Source organism: Triplophysa dalaica, chromosome 9, assembly GCF_015846415.1.
Source record: "Triplophysa dalaica isolate WHDGS20190420 chromosome 9, ASM1584641v1, whole genome shotgun sequence".
NCBI lineage: Eukaryota > Metazoa > Chordata > Actinopteri > Cypriniformes > Nemacheilidae > Triplophysa > Triplophysa dalaica.
The window spans coordinates 11470271-11498074 of record NC_079550.1 but is presented as its reverse complement, the minus strand read 5'-3'; the positions used below and the strand labels follow the sequence as shown (position 1 = coordinate 11498074).

General features: G+C 40.7%; 1 protein-coding gene across 2 annotated transcripts; it reads left to right on the top strand.

The window, feature by feature from the left end:
- The first annotated feature begins 14463 nt into the window (after positions 1-14463).
- Positions 14464-27728, top strand: auts2b (activator of transcription and developmental regulator AUTS2 b). Of its 2 annotated transcripts, XM_056757195.1 has the most exons (15): positions 14467-15117; positions 15739-15776; positions 22920-23055; positions 23164-23241; positions 23390-23604; positions 23718-23762; positions 24145-24240; positions 24726-24797; positions 24923-24952; positions 25041-25112; positions 25197-25332; positions 25571-25654; positions 25748-25831; positions 25922-26129; positions 26435-27728. In XM_056757195.1, the coding sequence occupies exons 5-15, from the start codon at positions 23560-23562 to the stop codon at positions 27576-27578; spliced, it is 2016 nt and encodes a 671-aa protein (XP_056613173.1). In that variant the 5' UTR covers positions 14467-15117; positions 15739-15776; positions 22920-23055; positions 23164-23241; positions 23390-23559; the 3' UTR covers positions 27579-27728. The 2 variants fall into 2 exon arrangements, with proteins under 2 accessions (XP_056613172.1, XP_056613173.1); XM_056757194.1 differs by having other exon boundaries at positions 14464-15117; positions 22920-23241.
- The last annotated feature ends 76 nt before the right edge of the window (positions 27729-27804 follow it).

The window sequence follows — 27804 nt, the reverse complement described above, 5'->3', positions numbered from 1 at the left end:
CAGGGTCTCTCGGATTGAACCGATAGCAGTGAAGGAGTAATCGGACTCCTTTAATTGCCTGTCCAGCCTGACATTTGTAGTTAGGCTAAGGGTAACGTTAGCTAGGAAGTGGGCATCCCAGACCCCTGGATAACAAAGTCATTATCTGTGCGTAAAGCTCTCGTACGAAGTTCACGAGGGAACCTGTGAGGCACTTTGTAAATGAAGAACTAAATGGGATGGTAACGACTTCTATTACACAGAGGAAACATCTGGCAGTCAAAGTCAATCTCCATATTTAGTGTCTTTATGAATGTAGGCTATCTGAATATCCACTCGAGCGACGTCTTCTCTTTTACCTCATCCGTCGCGCAAATTGAAAGCGCACTCGAGGTGTAATTTTGCCGTCGTTCAGTCGAAGAAAGTGTTTTCCTCACCCTGAGCCATTGACATAACATCTGGGTTGGCATCGATTTGAGAAGCGACGTCTGAATAGCCGTATCTGTCTATCGCATTTCAACCCCATGTGACCTGGTGTTAAGTGTCTCAGGAAATTGCTCTGTCTCTCCACATCAGTCAAGCATAATGCTGGCATCATATTGCTGATGGAAAATGAATGGCAATAAAAGAGGAGAGAGGTGGAGAGCTGTGGAGGGCAAACAGGAAGCTGGGCCTTTATTGAGGGTCTCGGGTGATGTGACCTGGCACCGCCGCCTCCGTCCTCCCTTGAAAGCTGATATTAGACTAATGACTGCCAGGCACGGACATGGGAATTTAATTAATTGCCTACAAATTTCTTGGGAGAGTGTAGATATAAAGAGAGACGGGCTTAATATAATGAACGTGCCCGGGGCAGCGCCTGAGGAGGGACGGTTCTATTCGCTTTACTATCTGCGATTACAGTCGCTTCCTGAAGGGAGAGAGGTTACTCACCCTTACTAAAAGTATGCAAATGCGAACGTTCTCGTATGACCTGCTTTGCATCTGAGCAGACCCGAAAGCTATTTGCTCCTCGCCGAAAAGCGGGGGACACGGAAGACTTTTCCTCATCGTGACACAGAAGTGAAATGTCATTCAGTTCTGTATGGAGGGGACTCGTTGGTGCAGATAAAAGGGACAGGAAATCGTGATTAACTCTGTTTCATGTGATCATAATGTAGCTGTCTGTCAAATCAACGCGCGATTACATGGTTGGGACTCCTGAGAGGAGGCAGGTGGTCCATTCGGATTGCCAACACGCTTGACAGTGGCCATTGTGCGTTGGGTTTTAAAGATATCCATCAGCTTTGAGATACAAATGTGGAAATTGCTAGAACACGTATTTATGCCCGCTTTCATCTGCGACTGTTGCACACCCCTCACTCAATTTCTCAAAAGGAAAGTATATGCTGTAAGACCAGGCATCGGCAAATGCGGTTGCTTTATGGTGTAATATGATGATTTGTGAGCTACTTCCCAGTGGTGGAAAAAGATGTTCCAGTAAATGGGAACTATTACAGTCAGATTAACGATCTTTGTCAGAAGAGATGCTATATGATATCCATTTATGTATGACCTCTGCTCTTCTGATCGTGAAAATGTACCTTCTATTCGCTTACGGTCCGACACCCATGGGAAAAAAGTTAATTATGAAACAGGTTTTGGAGCATATGCTGTCTGTTCTGCAATATAGCACAATCTTGTTTTTTTCCTTTTAGATTATAATATGAACAAATACGGACAAAACCGACAAATCCAGGAGTAGGTTTAAAATAATCTTGAATATTTCCACATCTGACATACATTGGATAATTTAAACCCAATAGTGGGGTTTGTCTATGTTTTACCCAGTATTTTTTGTAGCTAGTGTAGTCTGTTTTACCATCCACCTCAGAGCAGGTGGTGGGGGAAGAGCAGCCCATTAACCCCAGATTGGTTTTAGCAGATTAGGCAGGTCAGAAAGAGTGGAATTAGCTTCCCCAAGAGAACATCTGATCACAAGCTTCATCCAATTACCGCCTTATGTCTCATCAGATGAGATCCACGGCTAAACAGATACACTTTGAGGGTGTAGGCTGAGCCAAGGTGTTGTAAGAGTCAAAACTAAGGCTGGTGGATGATAAACCTGGAAAATTTGGTCACGTTTTAACAGCTTTCGACGTGCGGTTTAGCCTTTGTGGAACTCTGTGAAACGTTACGAAACTACAGAAATGTTGTATCGGCATTGAATTTTAGATTCAACTCGGCTATTTTTATTTCTATTGATTCGCGAGGGCCCTATTATATAGATCATTGCACCACTAAGAGGAGGTTTCAGTCTTTATGATAGATGTCAATTTGGACTCTAATGTGGTCTCATCTGGATTGAATTGTCAGTCAATATGTGGATGATGTTGCATGTTTTTAGGAAACACCATCTGCTCACGCTGAGAGCTGAAAGGAGAAAATTTCACGCTTGCTTGGGATGATTCTCCGCTGGAGACTGCTTGAAATATCTGATCTGATGTTCAACCATACTTACATACATACAAAAAGAAAGAATTGTTTTTGGAAACGCATGTCAGAGACTTGCCCTTCACCACAATAAAAAAACAGCGACTTTAAGTGTGACGTTTTTTAAGAGTAATGGCCTACCCCACTTCACTCAGACTAGGTAAAAATGTGAGACGACCTTTTCGATAAAAAAAATCTCCAGAGCTGCAATGTGACCCACAGATGAATTGCTGTTTGCTGTAATCTGGCCAAATGTATTTGATAGACAGTGTGTGTGCGGGTTGTTTGTCTCATTGGTTGAGATAATGTTTTATCAGGTAACTGTCAGGCGTGAATCTTGAGCATTAATGTTATCTGAGACAGCAGTTTATTTCCTCCTCCGTTCGGCTTCACCTTGAGCTGACAAGCTGGCCGCGGAACCTCTGTGAAATCTTTTGATGGTCGTCCCCGGAGAGAGAGGTGAAATGAAAAAGTTGCTCGCTTGAAACGGCCCTGATAAGACCTAATCAGCCGTCGTGGCGACTTCCATTTAGCGTGCGCTGTAACAAATCATCTGTCACTAAGCCGGTGTGCCGCTCATGTCAGTCTCCATATTCCTCTACTGAACACATAATTTCTCCGCCAGCGCTGGATTCATATCCCTCGTGAACCCCTCCTGACAGGTTTGTTATCAGTCGGGCCTGGCTGGCAAACCCCTGGGAGATGGAGCGTAGCTATTAAAGGACGGGAAACGGAGTGTGTAAATGTCAAGTAAGCTGTCATCAGTGGATTTCATTCCTTACACGGAAGTCAAAAGACATCGGCTCGTATTCGCAGCGATAAACACCGTGACAGTTTTCACCTGTCGAGAATAATCTGCAGACTCCATTTTGCCTCCATGATGAAATCGCACAGACAGACAAGAATGGGGGTTTTGTTATTGAAGGCACGCACGTTTTGAGATAAAATTTTGCACCCCTATAACAGACTTCAAGAACATATAGAGTTAAATTGGAGTAGCAACCATGACCACCAGCACTGGAAAGTCTTTAGTGTGTCACCATTGTCTTCATCTCTCAGTGAGAAGCGTGAGGTAATAAAGCCTTGCTTTCCACTACATTGAGCACGAGGAGCCCCTGCCACCTGCCATTAAGCTGATGGATGAAGCTTGCTGATTCCTGGCCTGGCCTCTGCATTGGTGCCGTGCAAAAACGGCCAGAGATTAGGGTCAGTTGTTTAATGCGAGTCACACACACCAAAGTAATTCCCCTTTAGACCACTTTGACCAACAACTAATTCCAAAGGCTTGCTAAAAGAAGACATGCAATGAAAGCAAAAGTACCATGTGACTTTTTATACAAACACAGTGGTCCCTGAAACTACTTTGATACTTTTGTACACACAAGTTATATTTTTAAAACACAGTTCATGTCATTTGAAACAATATTTCAAGTCAAGATAATTTACAAACAAATGGTCACAAAACTTTCCTCAGATGTTTTGCTACTATATAGGCTCTCAAAAAAAATGAGACCCCTCCAGTTTTGCCTTTGATCAGTATTTCTACTTGTATTTTTGCAATTCAGTGTTGAATTCCAATAGAAACAAACTTCAGGAATGACATAAAAAGTCACCCAACAGCAATGTGAAAGACTTAGAGAATCCAAAGTCCCATGAAGGCTATGAATAAAAATCAGGCTGACTTCTTAAAATATTAATCTTTTACCTGATACTAAAATACATTTATAACATTACTGTGTTGTTTGAACATAAATATGAATAGTTTTTTCTTTAGAGATGCACCGATATATCAGCAAATAATCGGTATCGTCGGTAAATGCATTTTTCACACTATCGGCACCGATAGTTTAAAAACAGTTGATGATCTGGGCCAATACATCCTGTCAATCAAAAGTGCAATGAATTTGTGCTCTGTATGTAGAAACGCAAACATTACCAGTTATATATGAATAAATAACAATTAACAAATAATCTCTAGTTTCCAAACAATGTTGTCAGTAGTTCACAAAAGAAGGAAATGAAAATCTAAACAAATATTATCATGGTCTTTTTCGATGGCTATATATATATATATATATACATACTTTACTATAATATAGTATGGTACCTAACCTAATTTGTTATGTTAGTCTTAAATAGTGTGTATGTGCAATATAACTTTTAAATAAAAATACTTTTTAATAAAATATCTTGTTTCACCATGCAAAGACATTTATATAGTTTTGTATGCGGTTTAAATGTCTTTATATGTTTGGGGATACACCATATACTATATATCATAAACAAACTACACAAAGAGTGTGAAAGTAGCTGTCATCTATAAATAAACTGTTTCTAATTTTACTAGTATACACACCAACTTTCTAAAGTAAGTACCTGATAGCACGTCTTTTACTACATTCTGTGCTGTCTCGCTTTATAATGCAATGTGAGTGCAGTGATGGGACTGCCAGATGGTAAAGCATCCCAAGGACGTTAGTGAAGCCAAGACTCATGCCGAGGCATCACAGAATACAATTTGTTTCATTGTAACAGCATGCCAAGGCAGACTCAGCGGTGGGCCGGTGGGGTCTGTGTTCTCATATGTATGCAAGAACCGAATAAAATGAAGCTTCATCATACATAAAGTCTCTTTTATATCATACATGTAGCTTTTTATCGACAATAGTTATATGGAAAATGAGGAAAGGTCATTTTAGGAAGGACGCTTTATATCTCACTATAAAGATTTACCACAATGGTCATTTTGTTTCATTCCTGTGCTGTTAACTTGGAATAAGGCTTCTGAGCCGCTACACGAAGAATGTAACTAAGCGAGCACCAGCAAAAATGTCTTGCTTGTCCCCTCACCGCAATCATTTTCCCATCCGTGTAACGGAGAACAGCTTCATAGCAGGGGAGCGGTTACCCACAACAACCCAATTGATTCTTTCCGGTCAGAAAAAGCACTCCGCGCTGGCAGTGTTTTCCTGATCTGTCTCAGCTCTCTCCATAATGTATGAGCTTCCGGAGAAGCCCTTTATTAGTATCCGTTGGGCTGGCTGGGTAGGCTGGAGATGGCTCCCGGGGTGGTGCTGGACAGAGCTGTAAATTGGATGGCCTGCCCCTGCTGAGCCAGCAGCCAAGTCTGCGTGTGTGAATTAGGGAGTGTGTGCCAGAGAGCAGACTGCGGTGTTTGAGCTCTGTAGGGAACCTCGTGGCTGTCAATTACTCCGCGCCGATGGAGCCCCAGCGTTGGCACGGCGATGGACCGGTCCACCACTGCCATCATTACCAGCTCCAGTGGACTCTCAACCCTCCGCCATATGCGCTCACTCAGGGGTCTCCGTCTGTTCGGCGTGGCAGGGATCAGGGATGAAGGAATAAATGGACCTTGAAATTGATATTGGGTGGTAGAACTCACAAGCTCCTTTTATTCCCTTCCCAACATCCACAGGCGAAATTCGAAACTAATTTATGTAGGATTTTCGTTGTTTCTTGTATGGAAATAGCAGCCTGTTATTACAGTAAATGATGCATGACAATGGACACTATTCATCAGCCGCTTGTTTCTCCTCGGTTATAAACAGGGGAGCAGGGGATTCATCTTGCAAAGGTGGAGAGAATAACCAAAACACTTTACACCTTTAACATCCTGATCTGTTGCGTCACAAGAGAAGTGCACTGGAATAAACGGTCTGGGCCAACAGTCACTGAGGTTAGGAAACCGTATAATTTAACGCTTGCATATATAATATTATATATATTTGATATTGACTATAATATTACAACAATATTTGAATTAGGGCTGTTGTTAGAATAATATTTTTATGATAATAGATGTTTCGAATGCACACGCGCCCAGCCAGAAGTTAACTTCCGCTCTGTCCTGCCTGGCTACTGGCTAATAATATAACTATTTATATTGTAATCACTTAATTTATGATATGAATATTTTATGGTATGTTTATTGTGTTAAATGAACAGTTTGTTAAATGGGTCGTGCCACATTTAAGTTTAGCCAAGTAACTGTTCTTCTACTGGTAAACCAAAATAATAATGGCTGGACATACATTTAACTAATGTAAGTTATTATTATATGTAATTTTGTTGTTACTTCTTTTGCTAGGTGCGCATGCGCAGTAACGTTTGTTTATGTTGTTGCTTTGAAAGCATCCATAGTGTGCAAAAGGTCACTAATTTCTATTTAAAATGAGGAAAAAATATGCTCTCCAAATGTAAAATTCTTTAAACTTGTTTTCTCATTTTATCCAATGAATCATTGTGGCTCTTAAAGCAGAATGCTAAATATAAGCATTACAACAACACAACAGGGTGATTGATTATTTATGATAGCATATAGTTTATAATATAGAATAACAATATCAGTGAACAAAGGTAATAATATTATAGTATATAAGATATCCTCCTACATACGGTTTCAAAGCAACAAATAAAACAAACTTTACTGCGGCATGTGCGCATTTGTTGACGGAATTAAACGTCCGGTACACACCCGCAAACAATAGTAGATTATTTCTGAAACAAGCAAAAGAAACCGAGAGGAACCATTATTTGGCTAAACTTGCCTCTCCATTATTTTAAATTGAGAATACCAAGCTATGCGCTACCAAGCTCAACCGCTACATGTCCCATAGGGTTTCTTTAAATGTGACAAAGTTACCTATTCAACAAATGGTTAAATTAAGATAGTTTATTCAATACAATTATTAAATTTAATAATTATATTATCAGCCACTAGGCAGACCGGTAAACAAACACAGACCGGAAGTTATCTTCCGTCCAGGCGCGTGGTTCTGATGAAACCGAATATCAATCATTTCAACAGTTAGAATGGGAGGGTGACACAAAACAATCCCAGTGCTTTTCTGGGAGCATCAGCCCTCTTGTCCAATCATATTCGAGGACTTGAACCAACTGTTCTATCAAATATTTAATACAGCCGAACATTGTTGACACTTAAACGCTTAGCAATACCAGAATAACATCTTTGTCAAGCCTGAAGAATACAATGTAAAGATGCCATGACTCATCCGCAGTTGGGTAAATATACTAATTGTGGGAAACACAAGTGCATAACCCTTCCAGTATATTTGCTTCCCTGTGACAGCATGCAAACGTGAACTTTGGCAACCAGTATGACGATGATGATTTCTCAGGTGGGTTTTTATCTACGTTACACTGGAGGCCATTGTCACAAATGACATATCACCATCTCTGCGCTGCTGGGTTTTTTTGCTAGTAATTTAAATGTGCGGAGGGGACCGTAATTTGTTCTTCATGGATAATATGACCCTTAGCGGAGCAAGATCATGGGTCGGCTGAAGTGATATTTTCTGGTAATGATGGTCATACATCATTCCTGACGGCGTGGGTTTAGAGGCTAGCACATCCCTGCCACGTCCTCTGGGACTCACTGCCATAAACAAGTAAGACATGAGCGCCCTGTGGAGGGCTGTGCAATTTTTACGAGCTTATCTTGAGCCCTCGGGGGTTGGGGGCTGAGCTCCTCACTGTCGCGGTGATTAATACCTCTGAAGTCCCATCATATTTCTTCATGCTCTTCCACTACTGAGGTACTACATTAGTGCTAGATGTCCTCAAGGTGATTTTCTGCAATCGCTCTTGCAGTGTACCGGTTGAAGAGATATGGCTGTAAGAAATGTAGAGAGAACCATGGGTTTTTAACACGTGAGATAGAGGTGGCAGGGTCTGCAAATAGTGTTGTTGGAGGTTCACAAGGTTAAAGGAGGTTAAAGAGGAGGATGATAAGCATCAGATATAAATGACGAATTGTTGTTTCTGTCTTCATTTACACCATTGACTACCATAGTAGGAAAATTGCTTTATACATTTTGCCGTTCTTTTGAACATAAAAGAAGATATTTTGAAGAATGTAGGAAATCAAACAGTTCTGGGGCACTTTTCACTACCATTGTCATTTTTCCTACTATGATAGTCAATGGTGGCCAACAACTGTTTAGTTACAAGCATTCTTCCAGGTATCTTTCTCTGTGTTAATCCGAACAAAGAAATTTGTTCAGATTTGTAACAACTTGAGGGTGATTAAATGATGACAGAATTTGTATTTTTGGGTTAATTGTCCCTTTTATTCATGACTTCCATTCATGTTGTTTCTTAACACCATGATACTGTACTGTAATGCAAATACTTGTTATTTATGAGCAGTGTTTACCTTCGCTTATGAAAAAACCTTTATAGAGTGTTAATGACAACTACAAGCAAGTATTGGTTCAGATTTCACAAATGCACTAGATAAATGCAAGTGTAGGATAGATTGTATGGCTTAAATGATTTGTTGTCTCCCTTTAGACATTAACAGACTTTGTAGATTAGGTGTCAGAGTAACAACCAGCATGTAATAAAAGCTGTTCACATTATTCTTCTGAGATTGTTAATAGCAAAGGCACGTAAATCATCCACGCCTGTTAATATTGAAGTTATAAGAAACATTCCATTTGGCTGTGTGCTTTATGAATACAATTAGTAGTCGAGAAGGGCAAACCATCTAAAAATCTAAAATATGTGATCATTTCAATGTCTGTTTCCAGGTAAGTAAAGGCAATTTCCGTTTTTTATTAAAATTAATGCTATGATTTGTCAATGTAAACTGCAACAATACTAAATCGCCTGCAGTCTCTCACATCACCTGTTTTAAGGTTCTTGCATGTGGTTTTTATGATAAAATCCAGGTTTTGGAGTTTATAGCAGCATATAAACCAAGCTAAAGGAATGTCCTTTGCTTGTTCCCCTCAACCCACCTCTGTCTTACGCTCATGACTGTAGTGGGAGCTATGCGATTATGATGGAAATCTCACAAGCCATTACCATGAAGAGGCTGGGCCCGATGCAGACAGCTTAATGGACTCATTTGTAATTGGTAGGGGGCAATGGCTAAGCTACCGTGGCCTTTGTGTGATTGAGTATAGAGGCATGCATGCAAATGTGACAAATGAATAGGAATTGAGCCTCTCAGGTTTTTGTGTGGCTTTCTCCAGCTCTCCGCTCAGGCAGAGTGACCTTGAGAGGCAGTTCAGTAGGTGTTAAGAATCGTATAAAGAGTTGTTAACACTGGGGCCAGTGAACGGAAAGACACAATTCAGAAAATCTAAAGTGCCATATTCATTAGCTGCCACATGAAAGAGCTTGGAAGGAAGCTGTTGGGCAAAGCTGTGAGGTACACATGGGTTATGAGCTCTTCATAAGTAGCATTGGAATACTCCATGTGCCTATTAAGGGACATGTTAAACAGGCTTTCTGTGCTTCCTGTTCAAAAGCTTAGATGCCAAGTTCCAAGACATTCAATTTAATAGTATAGAATTATGTGCTAAAACTGTAATACAAAATGATCCCTGTCGGTGGTTCACCAATGATTTTGATGAATGTTTATAGGATTATTACAACAGCGATAGGTGGGTTTGAATGTACTAAGATGCGCATTAATCTTACAAGGTTTTGCCTTTATAATGAGTACTTGTGGTTTCTCATTTCTGACAGTCAGGAACAATGATCAATGTGAATTTTGTATTATAAACGATAGGTAAGATGTTATGTTATAACAATGTACATTTGGTGATTTACACAATAATGAGAATTTAGTTGTTTTGCAATTTAAGTGAGAAATTGTGGATGTTGTTTGTTTCTCTTTGCCTGGCAGTCAGGAACAATGATCGATTGTCACATTAATTTTGTACGAGCAAAGATAAACAGCGTTGGCCAAAAGTGATGTCCAGGGGCATAGTTGTAAAATATTTGCTTTTAATGCCCCCTCAGGTTAGATTAAAGCATCAAAATATGAGGCCAAACCATTAATCACGATTAATCGTATCCGGAGTTAGATTTGTGTTTACATATTTCTGTGTACTCTGTATATATTTATAAACACATGTACATGTATACATATTTAGAAAACGTGCATAGTTTAACGTTTATTCATTCTTATATTTTTCCTAAATATATCATGTATTGTGTATGTTTTTATAAAAGCAAAATGATTATGCTCAGTAGAAAGTTATATACAGTGTTATGTAAACAAACGTTTGTTATAGATCTGATTAATTGCGATTAATCGTTTGACAGCCCTATATAAAAATGCATATAAAACAAAAATCTCACTGTAAAATAAAGCATTTATTCACTACAATTTTATCTGTTATTAAGACTTGTTACAAGTAATTGTTGATCCTCTCTTGTGTTAATATTTCGTTGTCATTCTCCTTTGCATATGTTTGCGTGTTATTTTATTGCAAGCCTCCTTAAATTCTTCTCAAAGCTGAGCAAGTACGACTATGCAACATGTGTACAACATTTTTGATGCATCTTCAACAATATATTCCGAAGAAGAGCAAAGCAACAAAGCTGGGCATCACTTTGGCTTGTTCTGTATAGGTAAGACGTTACGATCGCAATAGCTTTTTTGGTGATTTTATCTCCCAATTAATGAAATTGTTCGGAGGCCTTGCCTTTGTAGTGCGTAATTGTGGATGTTGTGTGTTTCTCTAAGCCCTGGCAGTCTGAGACGTCAGCTTCATTGTACGAGGTGTTTTTTGTGTGGCATTGGGAAGAGAGCCTGCTCGTCACAGATGTCCAGGGAAAATTACACAAGTGCCTCATTAATGAATGGCTCAACAGTCTCTGGAGGTGGCCTTAGAGGCAGCTCTTTAATGAGCTGGGAACTCAAACACTGCCAAAGTTTACCTCGACCCTGCCTCTTGCGTTCGGGTCATTCGGAAGAGCAATTCAATTCAGGGCCACTGAAGCAGAGGGGAATGGCCTCACGCTGATTTCTCTTTCTCGGCTCCAAAGGCAGGAATAATGCACTTTTGTCACACGCATCCTGGGGAATTACAGCTCCTAATTTGATTAGGGGAGATTTGATTAACTGGAAAATGGGGATTTCACTAAAACTTTCACATGCTTAATTTATCCCTTGCCGAGCAGATGCAACATTGTGTCACCGCAATGAAAGGGCATATGGGAGCCCTATTCAATGGTTAGACGGTCCTTGAAATCCAAGAATATTGGGATTTCGCCATGGCTCTCACAAGTCAAATGCCTTTGATTATCTCTCCCTGAAAATAGAAATGATTGTCATGCAAGTTTCTGTGTGCCGGCTTGTGAAGGGTACCTTGGACCAACAGCAGCGCAAATAAATGCGATATCAGCGACTTCTTACAGCTTCTGTCATCGGTCCCAAAATCTAGAGAGCTTCATACACTAGCGTGATTTTAGAAAGCTGCCTCCTTGCTATGGACAAATTCCAATGCAGCGTCGGATATACAGTATTCTTCATTGAGAAAGCAATCCCAGAATGCATTGTGATTAACAAAAATAAATGCAGGAGAGATGTTCCTTATAAACCATCTTATTTCATTCAAGACTTCAACGTATTCCAATTTTTTTAAGTAAAGTGGTCCAAAACGTTCACTTTTGAGGTTCTGCGTTGGTAAACTTTCTGCCTTAGAAGGCAGCAGGCGGCGAGGCAGCTCACCATCACATGGGTTTATGGAGCAAAAATTCCAGCAGTGTCAAGTCATTCTATTCCACAAGCAAATGTACTGCACGCATTACAGTACATTAAGATTATGTATTTCATTTCAAGGCCAATTGGCCCTCGGTAATGGTCTCAGAAGGAACATGCCATTACAGACCAGTGGTTATGGAGGACAGAAGCGATTCCAAAGGGCAAGTATATGGAGGAATCTATCCCCATTAAAAATGATCTAGTTAAATCAGCTTTCTCTCATAGGGCCATCGGGCCAAACCTGCTCTTTGAAATTAATAGCCAGACCGAAGCTGAAGGTCTAAGGCATCAATTTACTCCTCCTTCAGACAGAAAATCAGTGAAAACAATCAGGCCAAAGTCTGCACTAATGACTTTGCCTTTGAGGCAAGCCTGCAAGATTCACAAGGAAAAACTTGTGTGTTTCCAGGTCTCGATGTGTTTGGGGTAATTGCTGGATCCTGGAAGGATTTATAATATTGCTAGAATTGTAAACCAATTCTTTGTCATACTGTAATTACAGAAAATTATTTCAACTCTTGAGCACTCCAGCTCATTTTCAGTAATCACATCTGACTCAGATTTTCTAACTTTAATGGTGTTAAATTGAGCAGTGATTTACTCTTCTGGGTTAAAATCTAGCTGTGCTGTTAATGCACGATCATGATTTTTGAAAATGACTTAACTGTACATTTTAGAATCCTTTCAGTATCTTTGTTTTTCCATTAACGGGAATTTGACAGAAGATGATGTGCATTAACACATTGCTATAAATACACCATACTCTACACAAACTTTTGTTTAGGGGAAATGTATGATGTACATGTATCTGTTAGAAAAGTAAAAAGCAAGTCGCATACTCCAACTGCAATAAAACTGAGCACAGCTTGTGTTTTATATGAAACTGCGTCAGTGGTTATTTCAAAAGCAACCCAGATTTACAGACATATGATTGTTGCATGTCTGATTCCACCAAAATCCCTTTCTTGTCAAAAACTCATAAATAATGGCTATGCCTATATTAGATATAAAATCCACACATCTAAGACATAAAGTACAATAATGACCGGCTCAGTTGGTTGAAAGTTAATTCATTATTTGTAACTTATGAATTATAAAACAACCCCCCCCAAAAAAATATTATGAGATCCGATGGCCTGCATACGATTTGGAGTCTCTTGTGTAGTTCTGTACACATTTTTCATCTCGCACATCTGCGTGCAGTACCACAAATCAAAAGCATCCGAGGGGAGACTGTGTCGCGGCCGCGTGTGTTTTCCTCAGTTTCATTCGTTGATCGGCATCCCGGTGTGTGCCATCAGAAGAGAGAAGTCGAAACTGTTTTGCTCTGCCGCGCTGGCACGCTGAAGATCCACGTCCCACTGAGGAGTCGCAAATCACAGCTACGTCCCAGCAGGAGGACCAACTTCAGCTTGAACAAGGCCTTGTTTTGTTCAGGGCCTGTGAAATGCAATTAGAAACCCCCTCAGGGCTGACGGGGCCAGTGACTGAATGAGACCTCCCCGCAACCCTGGCGGGCTACGGACTTTGAAGTCTTGCGCTATCTCCCCCCGAGAGCCCATCACTGACTCTTCAGCGAGGCACGGTTCAAAGAGGATGATGCGTTACAAGACATCAGGCCACAGTCACACTAGCCCAGGGAGCTTTCATGTGTCTCCTCCCACAGGGGTGTTGACGGTTATAATAAATTACGTGATATATCTGTTGTGATAATTTTCTGTCTTGTGATCTATCATCTTGCCATGCCCTTTCACGCTGACATTCACAGCTCTCGGTCCCATGAGGTGCTCCGTGATTGGATGATCCCACGGAGGATGATGGTGTGTCAGAAGCAGCATGTTCACATGGTCGCGCCAAGTGGTTTTGAATGCGACTTCCAAACAAATCACTTGCTTCTCTTGATAATATACGAGCATGATGACTGTAGCAAAAAACGTGTTTAACACTGTTGCATAAATCTCATTTTCATACATCTATCCCGACCTTTTGCAGAAAATCATTTGCTGTAATCACCTACCAACGCTCACGTCACTCCAAACACAGAACACAAAAGACTTGTTATTAAAATGTCAAAGCTGCTTTTTTCCATAGAGAGATTAGCAGTCAAGTTCATTTCAAAATTTTCTTTATTTCCAAAACCAAAACGATACCACTGAACTAACGCATCCTATATAAAGAACTACATTAGTTCTTTAGCAAAGATCGCCACTGGTTCTCCCTTACATAACAAAAATAGGGTACATGACGCCCCACTAGGTTTCAGACTCCCTAGAGAATTCTACAACACAGTGTTGGTGACATTAACGTTCATGTGAAGCATTTATAATAAGACATGGCACATACAAATGCGACCACCACATTAAATCACATTGTTTATTTTCTCACCCCACAAAGAATCCGTGTGGCATACCATCACAGCACAGCATTAATTAAAGCTTATGCTGTGGCCCAATGAGAGTGAAGTGTCGTTTCGGTGTGAGGTCATCAGCATTCTGTCTCGTTATTCTCAGACTGTAATGAAGAGGATGGCCATGAGCACTGAACTGTCTGTCTATCTGTCTGTCTGTCTGTATGTGTGTGTGGAGGTGAGAGGAGGCTGGGCCTGCGGGAGAAGAGGAGGGACGCGCGAGTGGGCGTGTCCTTTTAGGGAGGGATCGGAGGAATGCACCGTGCACTGCTGAGGGAGCGTCGCGCGGACGGAGCTGCGGGCAGGAGACACTCGGATCCGTGAATCCACGCAAACCCGCTTCTCGATTGGATTTGCGCTGGGGAAGATACTCAAAGCTTGCCGTTGACCTTTCCTGGAGGATATTATTGGATACAAATTCGTTTCTTGATAAAGGATTGGATTCGACTTTTTCTTCATACATATTTAGACTTTCGGAGGTTTAAACAGGTGTAGGTTATAATACAAACAAACACAACATCAAAGTTGTGAGGTTGTGAGGTTGTCGTGTTTATAAAGAAAAGCGACTGTGAGGAAAACACGTTTATACTGGAACGAGTCTGATTTAAGAAACTTCCGGGAGGCTTTTGGTGTCAATTTTTGGATTACAGTCGTTTTTATTGAGGAGGACCGGAGTGTTGTCAACATCTCTTCATCTTTTCATTGACCTTTTTGGGTAAGTCATCCTCTAACCCTTGCCAGAACACTGCAAGCTTATCATATTTTTTTCTTTTTTGGTTGTAAAATCACAAATTTAGTCTCACCACAAAAAATCATTGTTTGATGATATTTGCAGTAAACGATTACTATGGTAATAGAAATGGTAAACAAACACAGCAGACTATACACTTGACTTTATATTCATATATAAAAAACATTTGTAATATTCCTGACTGAGTCAAAGTCTATTGAAATTGTAAATTCTCTACCGAGTTTTTGCTTCAGTTAACGTTATGCTTGCTGTATAGGTGACGTTAATACATAAGTTAGCCCAGACATCAATAAAATAAAAAGCCTTTACAAACATTTCTCAGTAAGTGTCCACACTAAGTGGCAAACTTTCATTAGTTTTCATTGTGTCGACGACCTTTGTGTCGAGTTTTCTGTTACAAAACAAAATATTTTCGCTTGTTTTCTCTGAAAACATCTGGTTAACGGCGCGCTTGTCGTGTATTATTTTGAGGTGGTAAGACAGTGCCCTCTTGTGCCTGATAGCAGTAATGTATTATTATTATTATTATTAATAAAGAGATTTGCTTAATAATTTCAATTGACTGTAATTGTGTTAATGTTGCAGGTTGCCGTCACAGGCACATTCATTGCCTCCAAATGAAGGTATGTGAACCTCTTCACAATGTACACATAACATTCAAATCCAGTACTAGATTCATTATTGGTTATGCAGCTCTGAATACCCATTAATAAATCAACATGATATGTGTTCATTTGCCTCCATGGGTGAGAATTCATAAGCAGTGTTTATATCTGACACCTCTTGATAGATTTGATGGATATTAGATACACCCAATTATCCAATGACAGTGTCACCTCTTTATATTCAAAAGTATAAGAGCAGAGAATCTGTGGTGGGAGTTTATAGAGATCTGATTTACAAATGTTTGTTTAAACCCAAAACTTGGTATACATTTAGAGTATTTCAAATGTGTTTTTTTAAACCTTTTTTATACTCCCATTATCTGGGACACATCAAATCTGGAGTTTACATTTGTGTAGATATGGCAACACATTCTGTTCATCAATGTGAGCATCCGAGTCCAGATTTTCAGTCTTGTAACATTTTATTTCTTGCAAGAAACATTGAATTCTTTTAGTATCATAACATCTCAGCCTTGACATATGTTGACTAGTGAAAGATATGAACAACATGGCACTAAGCACGAATACAATGCTTAGAGCCAATAAGCAACCCGATAAGTTAGGAGGCGGGTGTATTCAGGCCAAGTGCATGTTGGTAATCTTTAAACATAATTGGATTGGGGGGTCGGTCACTCAGCAGCCAGCTCACCCAAAAAACCCACTTTAACCTCGCTGATTTATGTATTAGGACTCACTCAGTCTCTGTTTTTTTGGCACACTTATGCGTTTAAATCACAAGGCATTAATGAAAGCCTTTATCTGTCTTCTCGATGTCGCTCATCGCTACTCGCTCCAAGCTGTTTTTGTCTCTTAAGTGTGCTAAAATCAAATCAGAGGCACTTAAGAACTTAACCAGATTACTTTTATAGAGTCACCAGCAATAGTTAATGGAATTTACGTCTTGAAGTAAGACCGGGTGCATTCCATTATTCTGTCTAGCACATTTGTCAGCAGAGGCCAGGGTCTGGCCACCAGCACTGGTCATGGTCTCGCTGAGCTGAGGGGTCGTGACTTCGGTCAGCCTGCTGCCGCTTTGTACAATGTGTTAGATCTGAGGTGTGTCATATTCTGCAAAAAAGTCATTTGTTACTCTAGCTAACATCCTTAAAAAAATATACATTTATTTGCACATAGATACACAAGAAATCACATAAGATATTATGCATAGTAAAAAGGGCAGACGTAAAGGATTTCTTTTCAAAATGTAAGCACAAATTAGATTAGATTTCTCTGAATTTAAAGCATTTCTTTATAGAGCTGTTTTTGAAATATATCTGTTTTGATATAATATATAAAACAGATGATGGCTGAAACATCTTTAAAGGGATACTTCACCCCAAAATTAAAATTATTTCATCATTCACTCACTTTTTAAGTTTTTTCAAATCTATGTAAATTTCTTTGTTCTGATAAACACAGAGAAAGATATTTGGATGAATGCTTATTGAACACAAAAGAAGACATTTTGAAGAATGTAGGACCGCAAACAGAGGCACTTTTGACTACCATTGTTTTTTTCCCTACTATGGTAGTCAATGGGGGACAAAATCTGTATGGTTATAAGCATTCTTCCAAATATCTTTGGAAGAATTTGTTCATCAGAAAAAAGAAATGTGTACACCAACAACTCGAAGGTGAGTAAATGATGACAGAATTTTCATTTTCGGGTGAACTATCCCTATAAGAGAAAGGATGTGAGCAGATGAATGTTATGTGAAGCCTATTAAACCGTAAGCCATCTTAATACAATTGAGTTAAAGGACGCTTGGATTAAACAGCTTTAAGGATCTGTTTTGTTCTTCTGAGAATTGAGTTTTTAATTAGACACAATCTCCTAGAAAAACCCACATCATATTTGTAATCACTTGCCTCTGAACGCGTGCGTTGTTAGACTGTAATGCATGTTTGTGTCACACGCTGACTATGTTAAGCGTTCTGTTGTTACGGTTGTGTGCTGATAATGCTTTCATGTCATTTTGAGGAAGCATGCTGAGAATCTTCATCATCTGTTTATCTGACACTTGGCTGTCAGAAGTTGACAGCTTCACTCACCGCCATAAAGTGAATCTGCCAGGAATAACTGCAGCTCTATTTGTGGATCTTTCATTGGCTTAGGTGTGCCAACTGGCCAAGAATGGAGGGTTTTTCATTTCTGGTACCTAGGATCATAGAAGCTGGTAGATCATCTTGGACAAGCAATGATCATTCCATAGTAGGAAAAATTGTTTTGTAATGGTCCTTGTTCTGTTCGAAACAAAAGAAGATGTTTTGAAGCATCCGTTCTGGTGAACTATTGACTGCTATTGTAATATTTCCTACTACGGTAGTCAATGGTGGACAAGAACAGTTTGGTTACAAGCATTCTTTCAAATATCTTTCACTGCGTTCTTCAGTTTGGGATTAACTCGAGGGTGAGTAAATGTTGACAGAATTTTTATATTCGGGTGAGCTTTCCCTTTAAAACGGAGATTGAAATCACCCAGAATGCATTTTACACCAAGACCACTGTGGCCGCCTTCAAAGTGGAGTGAGACTATTCAAGGCCGTTGTATAATCCGTTCATTCCCTGTCCATTGCAGACACAGGTATGCATGTTAGTACAACTAATACTGTGAGATAGGCAGCCAGAACAGGGTTCACATTGTTCCTGTAGTAACCCGAGCCGGGCCTGGCCCAAGCATGGAGGGAGACCTTATAGCCGAGATCGGCGCTGTTGAGAGATCAGCGAGACAGCTGCCTGTTTGGAGCTTTCAACACAACTCAAATAAACACTTCAACTGTCCAACGTTGGAGCTTGCATTGCCCGCAACTCACACACACACACACACAAACACAAGAGCGGTGTTAACTGACCACTGCTTTAACACATAGGTCAAGCCTAAGGCTTATTAATCATTTCTGAAGTCAGGTTAAGCAAGATCTGTTATAGCTAAATTAAATTCAGGCCTGACGCTCGCTCTCTGTGAACCTGGAAGGTACGCCTATCCCACAATGCATCAGCAGACATTTTGTACACATCCCCATTAGTAATCCCCCACTGAGTGTAACCTGACCACTGAATAATGAAACGGCTCGATGCTGAGCTATTGTGCCGGCTGTGGGAGAACACAGTCATTTCGCTCACGGCAACCTAGATGTCCTTAGCTTGTATCATGAACTGAGCTTTCACATCGTCTATTGTTAAGGGATTAATTGATAATAACATGATATGGCTCGCTTAAATAAGTCTCTATTGTATGTTGTATATGTCTGATGAAATGAGGCTTTGAAAGTGGAATGGGACATTTCTGAAAGCTATTTAGTTTTAAGCTTTAAAGATATATGCGGGTGTGGATATGTTTACTGAAAAGATGTTTTTAATTGAGATTCAATAAATGTAATCCTTGATGAAAAGTTTACTGTATGTAGGTTGCTCCACGATGGATCAAAAGATCCAAGTTACCCTTCATTTAAGTTTTAAAGAGATAGTAAAATTCTGTAATCGTTCACTCACCCTCAAGTTGTTCCATACGTGTATACATTTCTATGCTATGTATAACACAAAAGAAGATATGTTAAAGAATGTGGCAAAGTAAACAGTTATGGGTCCCCATTTACTACCATAGTAGATGTTTTACTATTATAGTTCTCAATAGTGTCCCAAAACATTCCTCCATCCAAATATGTACTTTTGTGTTAAGCAGAACAACACAAAATGATACAGGTAAGGAACAAGGTGAAAGTGAGTAACAGGATTTTCATTTTTGGGTGAACTATCCCTTTAACTCAGATGTTTTCTTAGGGCATTACATAAGGGGATGTATATTAGGGTTATAGAACTAAACAAATATATAGATGTCACGCAAAGATCATTTGGTAGTATCTTCTGGAAAAAAACATATAAAGTCACATTTACATTCAAACGCAGATCTCTTCATACTTGACTATTTTAATGTTTGATGCACATCACAGTAAGGGTGAAAATCTTGTGCGTGCACCACCCAGTTGGCTAACTGCTTTGATGTATTAACTAGAGTTGGAAGAGAGAGAGAGAGAGAGAGAGAGCAGTGAGGCAATAAGGGAAGTGTTCGCTTAGTCTATGTGATACCCAACACCACAGACTGTGATCCTGCAGACAGACGGGCAGTTTGAGAATACAGAAGGATAGTGTTCCCCTGTGTCTTATTCAAGAGCTGTTGAACGCCTGCTGACTGCACCGCAGAGAACTTTCTGAACCTGGTGGAACGACTGAAAAGGCTTCTTTAAAGATGTGGACAGTTTACGGTTAAAACTAAGGGTTCTTGAGAGGTAGGAGGTTTTTTGATTTTTTTTTAAAGCTTTGGTGTATGTGTATTTCTGAACAGTTTATATTGTGTAATGTCCAGCACATGTTGTGTTTTGGATCTCCGCCAAGATACTTAACTAACTTGAGCATCGAAAAGTCAGTTTCATCAGACAGTTTAACCAGATTTGGCTAGTGAGGTTTTGCTGTTTGTTTCAGCGTAGCTGATTTAGCAGATGTTTTCAGCAAACTGTCATGATCATCCAAAAATGTCGGATACCAAACTGTAGCGGTGTTATATTCTCGGACACGCTTGTCGAGTGTCACAGAGGTGCTTTTGAACAGCTGAGCGTCGTACGCTGACTGCACTTCATTCACACTGAACTCGAAACCATGTGGGAACCTGCCGGCCTGCAAAAACAACTGCTTCTCTCAGTCACCCGCCAACTGCGCTTCAGCAACCGCACACACCTCGACGTCGGTGTATGATTTATTAGACGCAGACCGTAAACCTCAGAGGGCTCACCTCAAGCAAACGCTCTGTGATTGGAAGATTACGGGGAGTTTTTATGAGGGCTTACCTGCGCTGCGCCCGAGCCCCGCTTGTCTAGAGCACACACAAAGCTCCCTCCAACAGCTCCCTTCACAAGATTAAGAGCTTTCCTCCTGGCACCCCGTCAAGGACAAAATTTAAAGAACACGAGTGTTTAACCTCTAGCTAATCTTGTCTTTGTGAGAAAGGAGGGATTAGACGATTGGTTTCTGCATGCCTGGAAGGGTTAGGCCAGTAATGGGCTTGATGAATGACAAAAATGGCTTGGAGAGGGAAGCTGCCAACTGACACAGGAAGACAAATTTGCCGGTGGCCTGACAGCTCCAAACAGAAGCTTAGCATCGCATCAAAATAGAGCATTACTGCGCCATGACACTAATTGAAAATAAGCAGTTTAAGCAAAGCGAATGTTCTGGGAACGGGCTTGGATTTGAATATGCGAAATTGTGTTTGATTTATTTGAATTGTTTGTTTGGTTATTGTTTCGGTCTTTGGAAGGGAGCATCGGTACACGCTGTGCTTTGATTCATCTGGATGCAAATTAGATTTAAACGGCGAAGCCATTATGATCCAAAGGTCTGTTAGAGACTCGCTGGGCCTTTTATTAAGCTTTACATTATTAGACTGTAGCAGGTCCGGCTATTGAGCCGTGCCATGCGCTCTGTATCTATCATTATGGGAGCTCTCTGTACTCCTCTCTCTCTTTCTTTGGAGACTTATCATTCCCGACGGCATTTCACAGTCGTCTCATTTAGCCTTGATATGTTGCTCCGTCCATTGCATTCTGGAGACTATCAATTTATATGTAGGTTCCACTGGAAAATGCCTGCTTTTCTCCAAAGATATTTACTCTTACGTCAAATGACCCCCTGGTCACACGATTCAATGCAACCGGGTCATCACAAGGGATTTGTGAGCTCAGCTCAGGCGAATAAGTTGCCCCCCGCGTTCCCGCCCCCACAGACCCCTGGCGTTTGGCAAACCCCTCGGAGAAGCTAACAATCCATTATGGAGCCCTCAAAAGTCTTTTCACTATGGATAAAGCAGGGACTGGAGAAAAGGCCCAAATTGACAGCTCGACACAAAGGAGATTTACTGCTTTGCTTTATGTGCCCGAGTGCGGTTTAAAAGGAGGTAATTGCAGGTTGTATAGATGGGCGAAACCCCAAGGGATTTTACCCCTTCATCACATTTGCATTCACTGTTAGTGGCCCCCTGGGAGAGACCCGTAAATGTCACGGTGCAACCAACGTCATCCTGCGGTACGGCCATGACAAAAAGGGTGTTAAATGGACGATGCTAAAAGAGAGACACCCCGCGCTTTTTATCTTTCAGTGAGGCTGTATCTCATTTTACGTCGCAGTCTTTACCGTGACACCTTGACTGCTACATGGCATGCCACTGTTTAACAACATCACCATATTACATTTCATTAATATCTTAGAAATAATGTTTTTTTCCCAGTTAGGTGGTGGGAGGAGTCTCCACACAACCCCATAGCAACACCTTGACAACCACACAGAATGCCACTGTTTAACAACATCACCATATAACATTTCATTAATATCTTAGAAATAATGTTTTTTTCCCAGTAAGGTGGTGGAAGGACACAACCCCATAGCAACACCTTGACAACCACACAGAACATTGTGGTGTTTTAAGTGATTGACTAACTTTATTATTTATTATTTATTTATATTAGGGTTGTCATAATATCTGATTTTCCCAACACAGTTATCGAGTGCAGCAGAATTCGCAATGGTGGCGATATTTTCATGATATCTATCGAAATTTTTATTAATCCAAATTAATTTGACTAATCAAAATGTGCTGTTTTTCGGTCAACGAACCGCACTCAAAGTGAAGAGAGAATGGGAGTGATGGCTTCTGAAGAGAAATTTCAGACGGTTGCTGAATTATTCACAATATATGTAGTATAGATGCAATTTCATAATCATGTATTTTATCAATTAAATAAAAATTTATTTATATAGCGCTTTTCACAGTTTTGCATTGTTGCGAAGCAGCTTTACGTAAAATTTGGCAGTGGTTACTTTGATAAAATAAACAAGGAGAATTAGATAAATATGTACTAAATGACACAATATATGGTATTATAATACATGGTAATATTGCCACTTACTTATCTGAACCAAATGTTGGGCCGTCGGTATCACGATTATTGACAATATCTGTATATTCTGACACCCCTACCATGTGTTCAGAGGTGTATAAACACATAGTAACAGTCACCTGTTTTGTTAAAGCAACTGTTTTTTACTTTCAGATCTTGCTGATGTTGCTTATACCACAGATGCGAGATCAGAAGGCGACAGGCACGATGCCGCAAGGAGATATTTAGAACTAGCCATCTCCTTCACGAAAGACCTAAGGAAATAGTCTTTCACCTTCCAGAGCAACTTGTAAGAACATTTGTGCACTTTTGGGTGCATCGACACAAGCAAAAGAAGAGAGGTGCATTTAAACTGTCACCTCCTCTGAACACTTCAACATGTTTGCCCCAACAACAGCCCTGCCTCCTCCACCTGCCCACTCGACAAGAGGTTCACTGCCTGTGCCTGGGGCGCCACCTACAGGTCCTTACACAGGTAAAACAGAGCCCCATATCAATAATCACTAATATTTGTCTCTCTCGAGGGTAAATAGTTTTGCTCTATTTTCATCATTTGGCATACTTGCTATGCTATGTATACTTTCTATGTCATCGTTATTCACTCTGTTGTACTCCACTTCCAGAGCACGACCTACTACGACAGGAGTTAAACTCTCGGTTCCTGGCCTCACAGACAGTTGATCGAGGGGGGACGCTGGCTCCTCCTGCGTGCCTGCGAACTGAGTTCCATCAACACCAGCACACACACCAACACACCCATCAGCACACCTTCACACCCTTCCACCCCTCCATCATGCCCAGCCCAGCTGCACCACTTGTGCGTTCCCCTGCTAGACAAGTGAGGATTTGCATTCTATATGTTCATAGTCTGTGTTGTTAACGCTGGGACATTGACATTTACATCAATAGATCTAGTTAATAAATAATTCTCATTTTTTTCTTGTTTTGCAGTTTGACAAATACCCAGCAAAAGTGGACAACTTTCACAGACATGGTGTAAGTTAAGACAGAGATCATCCAAATATTTAAAAAATGTCATTCCAAGATTTTGGAAAAATAGTTTGACGAATGTCCAAACAACAACCATACAACACTGGCCCCCATTTACTTTCATTGAATGGACACAAAACCACTAGGACATTTCTCAAAATATCCTCTTTTGTGTTCCACAGAAGAACATGAGGGTGCATAAATGATGAGTTTTTTTATTTCTGTATGAACTATTCCTTTAAATCTGAATTACTACTATTACTTTGAATGTTTACGAGCAGTTTGATAAACACTTGAGGTTAATATATTTTTCTAATGCTTCTGTTGCTTCGTGTCCTGAATTAGCACAAACAGACATTAATGACATTTCTTTGCTGTTTGACTTCAGTTGGTTCCATCCTATCCATCAGTAATGACTGGAATACCTCCTGTGGTTCCACCTGCTGGATCATTCAGCTCTCTCCAGGGAGCTTTTCAGCCCAAGGTTTGCCTGTCGCTCTTAGCTCTTACATTTCTCTTTTGTTTAAATCGCACAGTGTTCTCAAAAAGCTCTGACATTGTTGATAGGTGACCCCCACAAAGAAAAAAGATTGTATGGGGTTCTGTTTCTGCTTGATAAGATCCTACACTTACAAAAACTACTATTGTATTACTGTGTTTTTTGGACAAGTACCATGGTATTCTTAATAGTACATTTTAGTATCTTATAAACACAAGATAAATACCATCATCGGATAGTATCAATTCACAGTAACAAGAGGTAGCGTGATGGTAGATAAAATACACTATATTGCAATTCAGACAGACTGAATGATAAGTGTAACCATATGCATCATTTACATAGCTGCTAATATAAGTCATTAGGATATGATGCTAGAAATTTACATTTCGACTTATGAATTCAAAATAAAGTTATATATTTATTTAAATGAATGTAGACATTATATTCATGAATATTTGTTTTTGCAGGCTTCAAACCCACTAGATGTGGCGTCAAGACCTGGAACAATGTCACACCAACATTTACAGAAAGAGTCGAGAGTAAGTTTGCTCATCTTGCTCATCTTTTCTACTAAGACGTAGCCACATTAATTCATTAAATATTTTCTGCTTTCATTTGGGAAATACAAGAATAATTTGTAATACTTGTTATATATATTTTACAGCTTTTGGATCCCATGTGTCCTAAAGCAAAGGTAAGAGTCTCATCTGACTATTAAATTGTGTATTAAATCAACCTCTTAAATCACAGTTCTTTTAATATCCTGTTTTTTGTTGCCATAGAAACCTGGGAAATGGTGTGCAATGCATGTGCACATTGCGTGGCAGGTTTATCATCATCAGCAAAAAATGAAAGTAAGTTCAAATCACTCCAGTCACAATTTGTGTACGTCATTTTGTACAACGTATTGTATTAACTTTTTTCTTTGTTCATTACAGAAGCAAATGCAGATGGAGCCACATAAGCTAGACTTTGGGTTTAAACCTGAGTTTATGAATCGATCACTTGCCTCGAGCTTCATGGGACTGCAGCCGCGTGATTTACCTCGCCCTGCTACCATCCTCTCTAATGCAGGTAAAAAAAAGCTGAAGCCAAGTTGTGTTTGTGGATCACCGTCTTTTGTTGGACCTGGAACAACATCCCTATCAACCAATCGCATTACAGGCTCAGTGCTGGGAGAATACGCTAATCGACACACTATTTTTAGCGGTAGTTTATGTACAGAGTGGCATACGTTTGTTTGGCAGGATTTTTGTTTCATGAAAAAGAATGCTTGACCACATTAATGAATCACTCACTGCTCTCTTGTTAGGTCCCACACATCCTTCAGTTTCACCCTACGGACCACCATTACCACATGGCCCAAGTAATCTCCACAGTCTCGTCCCCCATCCTGGTAAGGCTACCTTTACCTGGCAGAACATAGTATATGTACACATCACTATTACTGCTTAGAATCGAAACCAATGTGCTCTCTGTTGTTCTGTAGAGCCTCTTAACAAGCCACCCCCCTTTGGAGGTCTAACTGCACTAGGCGTGTCTGCTTTTGGAGGACTAGGAAACCCAACGCTTGGTAAGAACATGCATAAATGTTTTTTTTAATAAACATAATTGCAGCTATAAAGTTATTATGCATCGCTAATCTTTCCTTTGTCCTTCATAGCGCCGAATGCATCCCATGCCCTTAATGATGGTAAACCGGTGGCAACTCCTGGGGGGCCACAGGAGCCCTGGAACCGACTGCAGCAAACTCCATCTTCATTCCCGACACCCCCTCTGCGTCCGAGGTCTTCTGAACCAGATAGGGTTTCATCCAGTTTGGACCGAACTACTAATAAGAAGGACTCTCTGGTCAAGGATGATCAAGAAAGGTTAGTTTAACTAGCCACAGATACCACCTGAACCCAAATACATCTTTCCAAACTTCCAATGAAGTTTTTTAGTTTTCCATCCATCCATTTTCTACCGCTTATCCGAACTACCTCGGGTCACGGGGAGCCTGCGCCTATCTCAGGAGTCATCGGGCATCAAGGCAGGATACACCCTGGATGGAGTGGTTTTTTAGTTTTAAAAGAATAAATCAGTTGACAGATCAAAACATTGAAGAGATATACCATACATTCTATAATATCCAGTTTTGACATCCAAATTATCTTTTATTTCAATCACATTACAGGGAGACAAAAGAGAAATCAAACGGGAGAAATTCATCCCCCATCATACACAGCACGTTGGATAACAAACAATCAACAGAGATGCTTAAAGCTTCTACTCCAGATCACCCAAAAGACGACGAACGGCTGAGAGAGAAAACACAAACGCAAGAGCTTCCGCAACAGACGCGAGAACCTGAGGATCAGAGAAACACAGAGATCCCGAGTGACAGAAGAGAGACGGATGTAAAATCCGAGCAGCCACCTTCTGAAGAGAAGCAAACAGCAAAGGAAAGCTCATCACCGAAGCTACATAAAGATGACCTAAAGAGGCCGAACAATGACGTCCAACCCTGGGAGCCCCCTGAGAAGAAGGTCAGAATCGAGAGTGAAAAGAGCAGCAAGGTGACGATCAAGGAGGAAAAAAGAGATGACCAGGAGTCAGATGTTAAACATCAGAAGAGTGTGGAGAAACCATGGCAGGGTCCCAGAACGCCTGGTATAAACCCTTCACCTCTCTCTGCTCTTCATTTTCCAATGGGAATCCCAGGTGGACATCCCAGCCTCGACAGACATCCCACCCTTGACAGACATCCCAGCTTCGACAGACATCCCAGTCTCGACAGGGCTCGTCTGCTCTCACCCTTCCTGGGAATGGGTCCATTACCAGGAGCCGAGAGGCTGCCCTACTCCCCGCAACATTGGGAGTCCATGAGGAACATGTATAGGGGATTAGATCTCCCTCGAAGAGACTCTTTGGGAAAAGAACTCTTGATGAGAACCGACCCACTGCAGCGCGCCATGATGGGTCACCCTGCTTACCCAAGGGAGATGTTTTTACAATCCATAGCATTGGAGCACAGGAGTCAACAGGAGGAGCGGCAGCGCATGGCTCTCCTGCGTGAGGACAGCGAGAGGAGTCGCCTGCTGGCCATGCACCAAATGGCAATGGAACCCCACCTGGCTCCACCGGGGTTCCTTGGGTCACACTACCCGAACCCCGGGCTCCCGCATGGCCAACATTACAGGACTCTACCCGCTGCTTATCTACACGCCCCACCACACCCACTTTTCCCAATGCTGGCTGCACGGTCAGGGTCACCGAGACGAATGACCCCTCTTACAGACAGACCAGGTTACCCGCACAGAGACACGGAGACTCGGTGAGCTTGACTGTGTGTAGGACTGTGAGAATCTACCTATAACAAGCACTTCTCGTCAAACAAAGTGTAGTTATTATTATGTACAGTGGTCATGAAATTATGCTTTTGGTCAAAGAATAAAATTAATTCTGAGGAAAAAATGGGTTTATTTATTTCATTTTAAAGTTTGAGTTTTAAACTTTGTACAACCACAGCAAGGGGACTGCTTGTTATGGTACACTAATACAGTG

What these genes read in the sequence shown, in the direction of transcription:
- auts2b (XM_056757194.1), top strand. Translation starts at nt 23,145, where the DNA reads ATGTTTGCCCCAACAACAGCCCTGCCTCCTCCACCTGCCCACTCGACA. An exon ending in ACCTACAGGTCCTTACACAG is followed by an intron (nt 23,242 to 23,389) that starts GTAAAACAGAGC and finishes CTCCACTTCCAG; the next exon opens with AGCACGACCTACTACGACAG. An exon ending in ACAACTTTCACAGACATGGT is followed by an intron (nt 23,763 to 24,144) that starts GTAAGTTAAGAC and finishes GTTTGACTTCAG; the next exon opens with TTGGTTCCATCCTATCCATC.